The sequence below is a fragment of the Mustela putorius genome, unplaced genomic scaffold (genome assembly GCF_011764305.1).
Source record: "Mustela putorius furo isolate JIRA1106 unplaced genomic scaffold, ASM1176430v1.1 tig00003834_pilon_pilon_pilon, whole genome shotgun sequence".
Taxonomy (NCBI): Eukaryota; Metazoa; Chordata; class Mammalia; order Carnivora; family Mustelidae; genus Mustela; species Mustela putorius.
The window spans coordinates 112809809-112825474 of NW_025421987.1; the positions used below are offsets into that span (position 1 = coordinate 112809809).

The 15666-nt window shown below is 36.5% G+C and overlaps 1 protein-coding gene across 6 annotated transcripts in view; it reads right to left on the reverse strand.

The window, feature by feature from the left end:
• The window catches only part of TBC1D5 (TBC1 domain family member 5), a 554967-nt gene that overhangs the window by 232652 nt on the left and 306649 nt on the right, over positions 1-15666 (reverse strand). For all 6 annotated transcript variants that reach the window (XM_004773530.3, XM_004773529.3, XM_004773531.3 and 3 more), the window contains 4 exons: positions 9818-9926; positions 8237-8326; positions 8062-8136; positions 6868-6935 (listed from right to left, as the gene is read on the reverse strand). In XM_004773530.3, coding sequence (XP_004773587.1) covers positions 6868-6935; positions 8062-8136; positions 8237-8326; positions 9818-9926 — 342 coding nt within the window. The remainder of the gene's footprint in view (positions 1-6867; positions 6936-8061; positions 8137-8236; positions 8327-9817; positions 9927-15666) is intronic.

Here is a 15666-nt window from a genome sequence, read left to right on the forward strand (position 1 = left end):
AAGGAGTCACAACTTACCAGAGCAGAACTCATAAGTAAACACACCTGGTAGGAACCAGTGCAGGAGAGGAAAGCCTAACTACACTGAAGGAATTGCTAGAAGCTCAGTACGGAGAACTCTGAGAGTTAAATACTCCGAGGAACCCAGTAATAGGGAGACGACCCCCCCCCCCCCGCAAACAGCTCAATCAATCCTTGACCAGGATTCCACAGTAAATATCAGGAAAAAAATCCCCTTGGCTTCTAGTATGTGGGCAGGGGTGGATTCATTCTGAAGAGAGCACTGAGTTCTTAACAAAACCTGCCCCCACCCCAAAACAAAAACAACAAGAGGACAAGATTGAAAACCCGTCCTCAGGGAAAAGCAGTTAACCAGAGCATATCTGCTGAAGTGTTCTTAGATCCTACATGACCTGGGGGAAGGGAAATACCCAACTCCAGTCCACTTTAACCATTCTGCCCCATCTATGAGGGTGCAGAGAATTAGAAACACTTGTGAAGTTCATGGTTCAAGAGGACAGGTTCATAGTAAGACTGAGACATAACCATAGGACTGAAGAACACCTCCCCGCCCTACTCACCTTATCACCACATTATTTAAGGCATATTTACAGCAGTTCTTTTTACCTTCCACATCGTGTTCTGGTTACCAGAAAAAAAATGACAAGACATAACAAGAGGCAAAAGGTACAATTTGAAGAGACAGAGCAAACATCAGAACCAGACAAGGCAGGGACCTTGGAATTATGAGATCAGAAATTGAAAACACCTATGATTAATATCCTAAGGGCTTTGATGGACAGAGTAGACAGCATGCAACAACAAACAGGCAATGAAAGCAGAGATGGAAATCCTAAGAAAGAATCAAAAAGAAATGCTGGAGATAACAAAACAATGAAATAGAAATGAAGAATGCCTTTGATGGGCTTATTAGTACACTAGACATAACTAAAGAAAGACTCTCTGAGCTAAAGGATAGATCAACAAAATTCTTGAAAACTGAAAAGCAAAGTGAACGAAGGCTAGGGAAAAAAAAAGGCAGAACAAAAAAATCGAAGAACTGTGGGATAACTACCTAGAATATAACACACACATAACGGAAGTATCAGAAAGAGAAGACAGAAGAAACAGAATAAACATTTGAAGTCCTAGTGACAAAAATTCCCCAAATAAATGTCAGACACCAAACCACAGATCCAGGAAGCTCAGAGAAAACTAGGCCGGGTAAATGCCAAGAGAACTATAGCTAAACATACCTTCAAACTAAAGAAGATCAAAGATAAAGTCCTTAAAAAGGCAGCGGAAGGTGGGGACAAAAATAAAAACACCTTACCTATACAGGAACAAAGAGAAGAATAACATCCAACTTCTACTTAGAAACCACACAAGCAAAAAAGAGAATGAAGTAAAATATTTAAGGTATTGACAGAAGAGAAACATCAACCTAGAATTCTGTATCCTGTGAAATTATCCTTTAAAAGTAACGGAGAAATGGACTTCCTCAGACAAACAAAAACTGAGGGAGTTTGTTGTCAGCAGACCTGCCTCACAAGAAGTAATTTAGAAGAAAATAGTATAGGTTAGAAACTCAGATCTACATAAAGGAAGAACATAAGAAGGAATAAGTGAAGTAAAATAAAAACTTTTATTTTTCTTATTGTCAATTGATATAACAGATGCTAGCTGTTTAAAATAATAATAATACCAACAGGGACGCCTGGGTGGCTCAGTTAGTTAAGCTTCTGCCTTCAGCTCGGGTCATGATCCCAGGATCCTGGAACCAAGTCCTGTGAGGTGCCTGCTTCTTCAGTGGGGTGCCTGCTTCTTCCTTTCCCTCTGCCTATGCTCTCTTGCTGTCTCTGTCACTGTCTCTTTCTCAGATAAATAAATAAAATCTTTAAAAATAAAATTAAAAAAAATACCAACAATATATTCAACTATGTATGCTTGTATATATATACACATATGCATGTATATATGTATGTATGTGTGTGTGTATATACAAACATGCTCATATATAAGTGAAATGAGTAACAGCAATGACACAAAGGATGGGAGGAAGGAATTAGGATGACTTTGCTATTATAAAGTACTCACACTATCAGTGAAGTGGTATAGTGTTATTTGAAAGTTGATGTGGACTACCTAAAATGCATAATGTAAAATTTAAGGCAACCACTAAAAAAAGTAAGAAACGTATAACTGGTATGCTAAGAAAGGAAAGAAAATGAAATAATATGAAATGCTCCATTAAAACTACAAAAGGCTGAAAAAGAGTGGAACACAATAATAGAAACGAAGAACAAGGTAACAAAAAGAAAAGAGTAACAAATATAATAGCTAATAATCCAACTGTATCAATAATCATTTTAAATGTCAATGGTCTAAATGCACCAACTAAAAGACTGTCAGGGTGCATCAAAAACACAACCTAACTGTATGCTACTTACAAGGAACACACTTTAAAAACAAAGACACATTTAGATTAAAAGTAAATGAATGGACTGTGGACTCTGAGAAACAAACTTGAGGGTTTGGGAGGGGAGGGAGGTGGGGGTTGGTGAGCCTGGTGGCAGGTATTAAGGAGGGCATGGATTGCATGGAGCACAGGGTGTGGTGCATAAACAATGAATCTTGGAACATTGAGAAAATAAAATAAATTTTTTTAAAAAAAGAAAAAAAGTAAGTGAATGGAGAAAAATACACCAAGCTGATTACACAATCATTACACAATGATAAAGGGATCAATTCTCCAAGATACATCAATCCTTAACATATATGTACCTAACAACAGAGCATCAACCTGTGTGAAACAAAAACTAATAAAACTGCAAAGTGAACTTTTAAAATCCACTATCATGGTTGGCAAGTTCAATAACTGTCTATCAGAAATGGATAGATCTGGCGGGCAAAAAATCAGAAGGACTCAGGTGAATTCAACATCATCAATCTACTGAACATACTGAGATCTATGTACTTCTTGAAACAACAGCAGCAGAATACACATTCTTCTCAAGCTCACATGGAATATTCACCAAGATATTACACATTCTGGACCCCAAAACACACCCAAACCAATTTGGCAGATGGGAAATCATGCTCTCAGACTGCAGTGGAGTTAAACTAGACATCAAAGACAGCTTGAAAACTCTAAAAAGGAACCATCTGTGTGTTAGGGGTCTGGATAAGTTCATTCTTCTGCAGATCAGAGAGTCCAAGAAGGCTTTGGATTAGGCAAGTAGCATGACCAGTTGTGCTTTCTGAAAATAAGGCTATACCACATGGATTCCTGCTGGAGGAGAAAGAAAAGACATCTAAAGAGAACAATTAAGCAAGTGAGAAACTCTACATAGGAGGTTTAAAAAGAAAAAAAAAAAAAAAAAAAAAAGACCTAAAACAGGGCAGTAAAAATAGAGAACTGATGACTGTGAGAAAACTACATATAATGATCTCTTAATATTTAAAAGTAGAAAATGCATATCCTTAACCTATCTATTCCTAACCATCTTTCTTACTACATCTTTCATCTGAGCCACTAACATTACTTAATGTGGAAGCATAAAACAAGACTCCCAGTTACTTTCCCAGATTCCATCTTCACCTCTACCCACCCCGCTGCACAGCAGCCAGAATGATCTTAGGTATCACACCCCTGCTCAATAGCCACCAATGGCTTCCCATTACAACTGGAATAAAACCCTAACTCCTTACTTTGCCCTATAGGACTGTTTTGATGGCATCTGCTCTCTCCCAAAATTTCCCTACTTAAATCACTTACCTCCTGCCATACCTGCCCCCCGCTTCAGTTTCCCAAAACACTGAGCTTATTTTCACTGAGAGACTTTGCACTAGCTGTTCCCTCTGCCTGGAATGTTCTTTCCCTAGATTTTCAAATGGCTGGCTTTTTAAAATTTTTCACATCTCAGCTCAGATATCATCTTCTCAGAGATGCCTTTTCTAATCACTGTTTCTAAAACTTCCATCCCTCTATCTTATCACCCTGCTTTATTTCTTCACAACAGTTACCATCTTTTACAATTATCCTCTTTATCTATCTATACGTGCTGACCTTCTCATTCCTCCAACCCCCTCCCCACCCCACACTAAAATGTATATCCCAAGAAAGCAGGACCTAGTCTGTTTTACTCACCACTCTATTCCCAAAAAGGATAAGGCTGGTACATAGCAGACATTCAATAAATGTACAGTAAAAAAAAATGTACAGTAAAAAAAATTCTTACCACAGATACTAGTAAATGAATAACACTGTATAACATTCATTGAGCTGTATTTCTTTTCTTCTCCTATTGCATCATGAGGTGCCTTACAGACTCGACTGAAACCCATGGATTTTAGATAATGCAGTGCCTTATAAAGAGAATGTATTACCTAAAGTAGTAAAATTATTCAAGCTATTCAGCTCTTATTGTTAGGCAATTTGGTTACTTAAAAGACTGACAGTCTTATCTTACAAGCTACGTTACCTGCCACAAAATATATGAAGAGATGGCAAGGAGCCTTACTCTAAATGTGGAGGAGAGCCATGGAAGAGCCTTCTGGGGAAGAAGATGCAACCTCCTCCATCCATGCTATGAACTACAGGGTCTCCTAACTGCCATCCCTGAATCTTAGGCTTGCCAACTGAATTAAAAAATACCACTGGAGACCATTTATAAGAGAAAGTTAGCCATATATACGTTATACACATCACATGCATACACACATTTTAAATATATAAAAAATGCATAGAAAACATAAAACCAAATAGTTACAAGCATACACTTTTCAAGAAATAACACTTCCTCACACAGCAAAGCAAAAATGTTTGTGTTAAGTAATCAAAATAATCAATGGGCTCCCAACGCCACTTCCTATGAAGCTTGGCTGTCTGAGTTTTATTTTCCCCTTCTCCTGTTTGTTTTGCCTTTTCACTGATTTGATCCACAGAGCCTTTGACTATGTGAAGCTCCGGCATCATGGTCCCTCTATTTTCATTTGATAACAGCAGATTGATCATGATCCTTCTTATTAGCCATTTAGAGCTGAAGCTGTCAAGTTTTCTAAGATAACTGCCTAGCAAAATTTTTTTTAAAAAGGGATACCTTTACTGTTTGGCTAGCAATATATACCATGCATTTTGCTTTTAAGAGGCCTGTTTAACTGCCACTGACTATACAGCTACTTAAATGACTGGCGAAGAAATTCAGCTTTTGTTTTTTCCAACAAATATTTGAGTGCCTCCTGCACACGAATACAATGGCACTCTACTTTCTGCAACTATATGCTAGAGGTCAAGAACTGCCACAAGATGCCTCTGAGAGTAGTTTTTGTATAATTGGCTCCTCTTGGGTTACCTAGATAACTCAGCTCATCAAAATGATCCCATACCTCCCTCCCTCAACCTACCACCATTGCCAGTTTCGTACAGTTCTGTGGTACTCTGAACCCATGATTCCCCTGTTTTCATTTTTATTTTTTAATGTAAGCTCTAGGCCCAATGTGGGCCTGAACACACAACTGTTAGATTAAGAGTCACACATTCCATTGACTGAGCCAGCGAGGTACCCCTCCACTGATTTTCATTTTAAAATAGAAAATGTGACTTGTTCAATATGTAGTATAATGTTAATAGCCATCTATGTCATCTGATTACTCAGTGTTTGGGACCTAGAAAGAGATGAGTCTCAGAGAGCCAGAGGCCTTGACCTTATAATAGGTCTAGCAGGAGTTGAACTAGCAGCAGCACAGACAGGCAAAGCTACAGAAGAACCTGGAAGAAGGTACTAGGGATATCTATGACTCTGCAAATACATGGCCTATGCAATGATTAATTTACTAACATTTATGTAACTGTTTACAGCCTAAAGTGTTAACACATCCAGGGGTGCCAGGGTGGCACATTCGGTTAAGAGTCCAACTCTTAGTTTTGGCTCCGGTCATGATGTAAGGTTGTGATTTCAGAGTTATGAGATTGAGCTCTATGCAGAGCTCTGTGCTCTGCATAGAGCTCACTTGAGATTCTCTCTCTCTCTCTTCCTTTGTCACTCTCACCTACTCGTGTATGCTCGTTCTCTTTCTCTCTTTCTCTAGGATGAATAAATAAATCTTTTTAAAAGAAGTGTAAACATATCTGAATAGTACTAGTACAACATACATTTATTAATCTACAGCAATCCTTTGAGGTAAACTATTATTCCCATTTTACAGAAAGGGACACCGAGAAAAGATGTTCATTGAAAGTAAAATGCCTAAGATTATAGCATATGTTGCTAGAACTTATCCTAGGACTTTCCCACAAAAATTCCATGTACTTCTCACTACATGACCCAGAAAGGTAAAGCCCTATTATGTAAAAGTCAATGGATATTAGCCATGTGCTAAGTAAATAACCCCTTCACATGGTAAATACTATGTAGACCAAGAGAAGAGGTTGTTTGCAAACCTAATGACTTCAAGAGAGACAGAAACAAGGAGTGTAAAACTAATAGTTGTCATTTAAAAAGCAATTTGGTTAGAAAGGATTCAAAGCTGTGAAGCAGGAGACAAATGTTTCTAGCAATATCAATATTATGACCACATAATATAACCTTAATCAGAAGCACATGATTTCAAACCATTGTTGAAAATTGAAAACCAGATTAGATATTATTTTAAGATCATAAATATTGGAATTTATGTTGAAAGAGGGAAAATAGGAATCTATATTTTAAGAACAGAAAATAACTGTTACTATCAAAAATGACCACAATAACTTTGTTATTAACATAAGGCAAATACTGCATTTAATTAAAACTCCTCTGTGGATTTTGTATCTTACTAAAATTACAAAGAGATAACATCAATTTGAATTATTGTAAGTTCTACATACGTTCTTTTGACATCTTGTTCAATCATTGATCGCAGTTCTTTATCTTGAAAAAATTTGTTCCACAGACTCTGAAATAAGGAAAACAACCTATTTAAGATAATTTTATACCTTTACTTGTCTTTTATGATCTCAATTTAATAATTTAAGTGATCAAATTTATCCTTCTCTGAGTTATCATTTCACATTGTGGAGAGGAAACCTGAAGTAGAATAAGTTTTATTAAAAACTACTAGTCTAATATCAGAAACACATCCTTATACTAACAACATTTTTTCCAGTAATGATATTATACATATTTAAAATTTTTATTATTATCTTTATAAAGTAAATGATTGTTCTGCTGCTCTACACCCACTACTTCCCTTACAAACAACAAAAAGCTCTGCTTAGATTAGAGCAGGGCCATAGGCCAACTGGTCTCAACTTGAACCTGACCTGAACTCCCAATGCACTAAGACATGTAATTTTTTTTGCAAAGCTTGGCTTTATGATCAAGCAGATTTTTAGACACTTTGTTAAAATGTGAGTTTCAGTTTTAAAATTCACTTAATATTCTGTGCTGCTATACTATAAACTATATCATAACAGCTATATGTATCAGTAAAAAAAGAAATGCTGATATTATATATTAGCTGGAAAATAATTTCTGTTAGCAGGGAAATAGGAACTAGAGCAGCAATTGAAGAAGTTACACAATACTCTAAAGTAGTAATTATTCTTAGTCTTCTCTGAAGTATCAGTGGGGAGGGGCAAATCTTTTTCATTATCTTTAAAAACTTAATAAGCTCACTCCAAAAAGTCACTTTTCTTCTTGCAAGTTAGTCCCACCAAGTAAATCCCCATCTATTTTTATCATAAAGGGAGGCTTTCCTAGAGTCCCCACTGCCCACTACAACTTGACATTATAGTTCTAGCCTCCTGTTTATGCTCTTCTCTTTTACCCTGAGTTCTTATGGTCCCATGTGACATCCTCAGAATGCCATTCCACAGAAACAGATCATCAACCTCCTACAACACAGGATGAATATAGCATAGAATAATTTCCATCAGGTTTTAGGTTGCATAATATATGGAGTAAAAAAAAAAAATTAAGTGGCATGAAATAACATTGTTTTCATAGTGATTGATAACCAGTCTCATAAGCATATTCTCATGGGCAAAAGAAGCTGAGATATGAATAAAGATAAACTTTACCCCTTCATCCTGTGAAAGGGGATTATTGATCATCAAATCTTGCTGGCCAACAACCTTCCTTGGGTTTGTGATGTGCTGGCAGGGAAAGAAAGAAAACACACACGCAAAGATCAGAGGTTACTGGACTTTAAAGCATACATAAGAAAACAATTACATTAATTAAAGTACAACTTACTATTTCTTTAACGTTGCTATACCATGCTCTTAGTTCTTTAATTCTACTTATCCACTGACTTTTATCTTGAGGAAGAACACAAAGAAATAGCTGTCAAGGAAAAAAAAAGGAAACTTTTAAAAAATCCTAACAAGCAACATGCAAAACTATGCCAAACAGAATCACCTGAAGCAGATATTCATACTGAATACTGCAAGAGACATTCATATTCATATCATTCCGGTTTCCCATAAATTATATTTGGGAATGTTTATGCATATTTGGACAATTCAAAAAGTGAACAAAGGCCACAAGAACTAGATCCCAAAAACTACACCACAAAACTGAATCAAGGCCCCCATTTTACAGTCTTATATTAATTCCCATTTTACAGTCTTATATTAATGGGGTATTGACAGACACAAAGTCCAATGATTAATTTCAAGGTTTAAGATTTGTCTTAAAACAGGCAGGTAAAGGACAGAGAAGAACAACCTGAGGGCATGGCTTGAGAAGTGAAGTCATTCCTTCTTCGGCAGAAACGTTAATTTACAAATGGCAACTAGCTTATGAAAACAACAAGCATTCTTAAAAAGACAAATTTGATTTAATTTAGTTTAATACCACTTTAAAATAAATCTGGACTTGAGTTTATTTTTAGAAAACGAAGGCTACTAAAAGTTAAACAACAAGGACTAGGGTGTGGGACACAAATATTTGTATACAAATATTCTAGCAGTAGGTCTTCTGCCTTTACTGCCTGCATCTAACAAAAGAAAAATGTATTTTAATTATTAAATCTAAATTATTAAATCTAAAACTGTCTAATACATCATGTGTTCCTTACTGTCTTTACTTGCACAGACTCTGTATGCTCATTTATGCAGATATAACCTAAAAAACTTTCAATAGAAGTCATTTCAGAAATAAGTCTAAACCTCAATTCATTTGGAGATAACAAAAAGGGACAATATTTCCAGGCAATTAAAAAAGATAACTGTAAATTATTACTAGTTTTGGTAATCAATGGCCCTTTCTCTTAGAAAACTGATCTAATTTTCTTCCACTTCTCTTTCCTGCTGCCCTTCACTTTATGTTTCCAGTTTAAAAAATATATATATATATACATATGTATATGTACATATACATATGCATATACATATATGTACATGTATATATGTGTACATATGAAAAATCATTTCCATCTGCTGTTTCTGAAGCAAAAAGCGGGGGTGACTAAATGGCTGCACTTGATACAGTGGGAAGCTGGAAGAAAATCCCCCTCTGCTCCTGCCCAGCTTCAAGGATTTCTGCAGAAGCCTCTGGGGGATGTAAAGGTGTTGCTTTGAATTCTGCTCCATCAAATGAGATCAAAGAACAGCTATTTCAAATGACTCCTTTAACATGACCAGTTACTCGGGACTAAGGTGGTTCAACCTTATTAGTAAATGTCCTATGAAAGATTAACTTGGATGGCCAAAAAATCGAGAGTGAAGTCTTCTGGAAAATTCAGTGATCCCCTGCATGGGTAATCTCTCAGGGCATCAGGTAATGTGTTGATATACTGCAACCACAAACTGTAAATAAATATTTTCTTCTTACCTTCCAGCAAATGCTGCGGAACCTGCTGCTTCTCAGCTGCCCATTAATCCCCTTCTGCCTTATTGTTGCCAAATAATTGTTGTTTACAAATAGTTCTTCCCATTCTTTCCTACATGTAAGAAACCAAAGTATAGGGATCCTTTTGTTAAAATTCTCTGCTTGGAGAGGAATGCTACACGAAATTAATTTTAAATAAGTCTAAGAAATGCAACTTTTAAAACATATATATTTAGTTGTGTACTGTTTCTGAACGCATGGCTGTCTTTTTGGACACAGTTCTTCTTAGATTTAATGAATATGTAGATCGCTATAATTATGCCAGCTACTGAAATTCATAATGTCTATGGAGGCTATTCCATTTCCTCTAAAATGCTGGTAGCGCAGTTCAGTGCAACAAGAAAAAAATGAATATTAATATAAATACATGACTGCTTTACCCATTGACAAAGACATACCTGCTCCAAAAATACACAACAAAAAGGGTACTGTTGATTACATTGGCTTCTCACATGAAATATCTGTTTAAATGAATCCGTTTTTCTTTATTGTCAGACTGGGGAGTTAAATATAATAGAAGACTACTTTCTTTAACTTCCAGTGCAATTTACTATTGAAATCTCTGCAACTTCTTTCTACATGATCAGTTTTAAAATTTTAACAGGTGCAGGCAAATTTGAAAAAAACATCAAAAAATTAAAAAGCCTCACTGTAAAAACTGTTAAAGGCAAGCTTGAGTACCTTGCAGTACCTATGGCTGAGTAGATAAACAACTGAAATATGCCTCCCAGGCACACAGACACCAGGGGCCTAACACCTGTGCCTCATTAATATACAAGTAAATCTGCTCTACTGGGAAACAATTGGAAATTAATTGTCCCAAACCATTTACTGAGTTTGAATAAAGGAAGTAGACCTATATTCCCTGCATCTTGTACCAAACTAAACATCAAGAATCATTTGTCAACAGTTGAGGCTACTGAACACAGCTTTGTGAAATTTCTGATTTCCTAATGCTGCAATACACTTATCAAGGCTGAAACCTTGGCAATCTCTTCAGAGAGACTTTCTCAAAATAAAGCCTTTAAAACCCTCAACTGTCCTCCATGTAGATACACGGCAGCAGTTCTCACTGGTCGGACCTGAGAGATTTGAGAAAGGACAGCCTCGCATGTCATGTTATCTTAAAGCCAGTAATGCAACCAACTACTAAAACACCCGCTGTGGAGTATCATCTCTACAGAGTTTTCAGAAGAGTGACCCCGGCAATGGCACATTCCTGAATACCACAAGCAGGAGAACTTCCAGCTCGGCCCTAGAGCACCCATCCCGAAGCCTTCTGCCAGGAGGGGCTGGTGGCAAGGTATGCCATAGGAGACAAGCCCTCCAGCACCTTAGTGAGAAAGTCTACTCCTAACACCACTCCATGAAAATTTCTTACTCTCAACACTCCATTCATAAGAGAAAATAATACTTCATTTTTATTTTAATTTGCATTTATGTCATTAGTGAAAGTGAAAATTTTTCATTCTTTTGAGTCATTTTATTACTTCTTTTTTAAAAACATCCCTCTTGTCCTTTGCCTATTTTAAGCACCACAGGACAGTGGTTAAGAGAATGGACAGCAGAACCACACTCCTGTGATAAAAAGACAGTCATGCCTCACAGAAACAGTACACAATTTACTAGCTACTTACTACCTGTGCAAGCTTGGGCAAGTTACTCAATGTCCCTGTGCCTCTGTTTCCTCATCTGTAAAATGAAATAACAGCATCTACCTCAAAGAATTATTGTGAGAATTAAATATATGACAAGTCCTCAGAAGCATGTCTAGTATATCAGAATATTTTTAAAAATTAGTATTATTGTTAATACTAATTATAGTATTACTTTTATTTTACTGTGCCTTATTATTGGTCCAAAGGAGGAGTTTTTCATACATTAAAAACATCATACCTTTGTCTGCCACACACATATACTTTTTAACCCAATACCTTGGTTTTCAACACAGTGAAGCTTTTTAATGTGTATATTAATTTAAATTGAACATTATTTTCTCCTGATGCTTTTTCCACTGTTGTCATGTTTAAGTAATCCCTAGCCCCTCCAAGCTCAAAGAAGTTTTTTTTTTTAATCCTATTAGTCCATTTGTGTTACCAATAATATTTTAAATACATTATCCATTTCCCAACAATCTCACATATATTATTCACATCTCATATTCAGGTTTTGTTTTTACCCAGTTTTAGCAGTACTAAAAGATGAGATAAGCAATGAGTACATCTCAGAAAATGTTAAGTATGTCTAAATAGCTTGTGGTCTGCAAGCAAAAACTGCAGATTTTAAATGGAATCTGAACCCACAAGGAATCAAAATTTGTGCAAGACCATGCAGTTCCATGGCCTGAAATCACCGATACATTCCCGATAAGAGGGAAGTGTGAGGCAAGGACTCCCCCAGCCTCTTCCAAAATCAGCTCCTATTCATAGGGACAGGGACAGTGTGAAGGTAGACACAGCTGGTGGCTAGATTCATTGCCATCTTGTCAAGTTACACAGCCTTTTAAGGTCAAGTTACATACTACTTATGTAATGAAGGATAATTATTTGTTAGCTTAAATAAGACCCTGGGCCTTGATTACAGTGTCGGCAGAGAGAACAGAAGACTGGGACATGTGAAATGGAAACATTATCTTTGGAATTCACAATCATCTCAATTTATTCAGGGTACTCAGAGTTCCAATTAAGGCTGAACGCCTCAAACTGATGAAGAGCCTTAACAACAGAGGAACACGAAGGCCGCAAGATAACTCATTGTCTTGCTCTTCTATGACACCGTGTTTCATTAATGAACAGTGACACAGAGTAAACACTAGTGACAGTGCCTACTATGTGCTCAGCACTCAGAGAGATTAGAGAAAGCATGAAGCTAAGGAGGTTGAGGGATCTGTAAACTAGTATTAATCGGGTAAAGGACAAGCACTTCGGTAGTACAGAGAAGGGAGAACTAGTTTTATATCTACATGTGAAAACCGAGTGTAGAAAATAATAGTAGCCCCATGGGCATTCAAATGCTACTCCAAGAGCTGGGCTGTCAGACCTTTAACAGTATACAGAGGACAAAATATTGAACACTTTAGCCCTTCGAGGGGAGCCGAACCATAATTAAAGTTTTTTACAATCATAAATACAAATGGGGACCTACTACTGAACTTAGGACATGGGCAAAGAATACTAAGTTACTGATGAGTCAGTGGTGGAATTTTTCAGCTTTACAAAAGTAAAGGAAAGGTAGTTTCTAAACTATGCCTTATATTTTTTAAAAAAGGAAATAATATGCCTGTAACAGTCAGTGATGCTACTGAAATGCTAAAAAAAAAAAAATCGATATATATTTAAAAATACAATATTTTAGTAGCAGGAGCCTAGGTGGCTCAGTTCCTTAAGCATCTGCCTTCAGCTCAGGTCATGATCCCAGGATCCTGGGACTGGGTCCCACATAGGGCTCCTTCCTCGGTGGGGAGCCTGCTTCTCCCTCTCCTCCCTGCTCCTGCTCTCTCTGTCTCTGTCTCTCTCAACTAAATAAATCTTAAAAAAACACAATATTTTAAGTAAATCACTTTTAACCTTTACAACAACTCTCCTAGGGTGTGTATTTTTAACGCTTCTTTATCAAAGAGGAAACTAAGACTCAGAAAAATTTAATAAGATGGGGAAAAAAAAGAGAATTAGGAGAAGCATCTTTGTGGAAGCAACACTAAAAGGGAAATGCGATACTGCAGCCATCAAGGGACAAAAATGGCCTCTGGAAACAAGGCAAGACAAGAATATGACCTTATATTTTCTCCCTTAGATTCCTAGTGTTTGAACATTAAGTCCAAGGGTACAGAGATAAGTTTTCACCAGTTGGACTGAGGAAGTAAGTCAACAGCTGCTGTGAGTGGTTAAAAACCTGGGGTATTTAGGTAGGTTCCTCAAATGGAACAGATTAGAGAGACACATGGGCCTTAAGGAGTTTCTTGACAAAGCACTAGTGCCATCTAGTGACAACCACTATGCCCTGCAGGCACTGGGTCCCTAAAAACAACCAGCATCCAGGCACAGAAAGGCAGAAACTGGTTTTCTTCTCAGGCCTTAGTGACTGTCCTAGAAGCATTGTGTGAAAAAGGATTCTGAAGCTACCATGTGCTCCTTAGAAAAGAATATTGTGACTGATTAAAAGTGTTGGCCATGAGTATTGCAGTCATTTCTCAATAAGTGAAATCAACTTTTGCAGCAGCAATTGAGGTCTCCCCTCCAAGAATATCTGTTTAGGTAGCTAATCCACTTGGCAATGTTTTTGTGTTTTGTTTTTTGTTTTTATTTTGTTTTTTTTTTTTTAACATGGAAATCAACCAGAATACCCAGTGAATAAATACAGCTGATGATCATAAGGAGATCTCTATTTCTAATTACATATTTTAATGTAGTATTTCCTAAGATACACACATAGAATTAGTATAAAACTAGTTAGCACCTTCTAAATGTAATTGTTTAAATACTTTTGTAACCTAAATAATGCATAAATTACTTGATTAGGTGGAAGTTCTGTACTAGAAAATTTCTGAATTGTCCTAAATGATGACAAATTAGAGAAAATAAGTTTATACTGTACATTTTATAAGATGGTTTCTACTCCATCCTGGGGCACTACCTGAGCAGGCAGCAATGTCTTTATGGGGCTAAGAAGAAACCCAAACAACTACAATTATTGAAAACAATTCAGAGACTACATACCGTCTAGTACTCAGGATCTTCAATACTTGGTTAAGAGGAACTACTCTAGTTTTCACTGATACAGAACGCAGTGAATGGGGAATGGGTTATCACCGGGGATGTTCAACAGGTCCCACAGAGAAAGAAGATCAAAGAGGGAAGTTTGGTGAGGGGGTGGTATGGTGAAGCTCTGCAGAGATGATCCTGTAGTTTACAAGCTCAGCTAGCTCTTGATCATCTCATTTTTTGAGATTTGACTAGACATAGTAGCACTAAAGGCCAGGGCAAAATAAAGGTGATCCTTATGCAAAATAAGATCACAGTTAGATGCGTAGAATATTTGAAAGTAAAAAAGCACAAAGTAAGAAAACTGAATCTGATGCAAAAAGGTTTATACAATCTGATGATCCTGAAATGCACACCAATATTTGAAAAAAAAATTGTCATATTAGTGACCATAACTGCTTTACCAAATACAGAGATAAAAGGACATAATAAAATTTAAATTTGTATAGAAATACATTAGTGAAAGATTTCTACTAATGAAAGGACTGTACCATAAATCCACTATTCCAAGTGAAAGAGTATATACTTTTATACAATCTTAAAGGAATGATTTTGAAAATACTATTCAAATACAACAAGGAACATCTAACTTAAAAATCAATGGAAATATGTGAAGTGTAAATTAGGTATGTCAGCATCAGACTGTAACGCGTGGCACCAGATATCGGTAAGCTACAACACTAGGACTGCAGGTGCCAAGATCAACCAGATAAACACTGATGTTATCTATAATTACCTCATTTTTAGCTTAAATCACAGGTAATGAGGGAACTCAGAGACTCTAAAAGGCAATTAGAAACTGTACTGGCTTTTTTGCTTCCTGTATCAGGAATTTTTAAAAACTTACTTTTATTTAAAGCTTTTTTTTCCCTCCATAATGAAACATCAGGGCACATTACTTATACATATATAAATAAATATAAAGACAGAATGCGCAATTACTTACAAGCTTAAAATGGATTTCTTTCTATGTCTAGGTGAAATATATTCTCCTCTGATGAAGCTCCATTGAAACAAAGGCAACAAACAGTT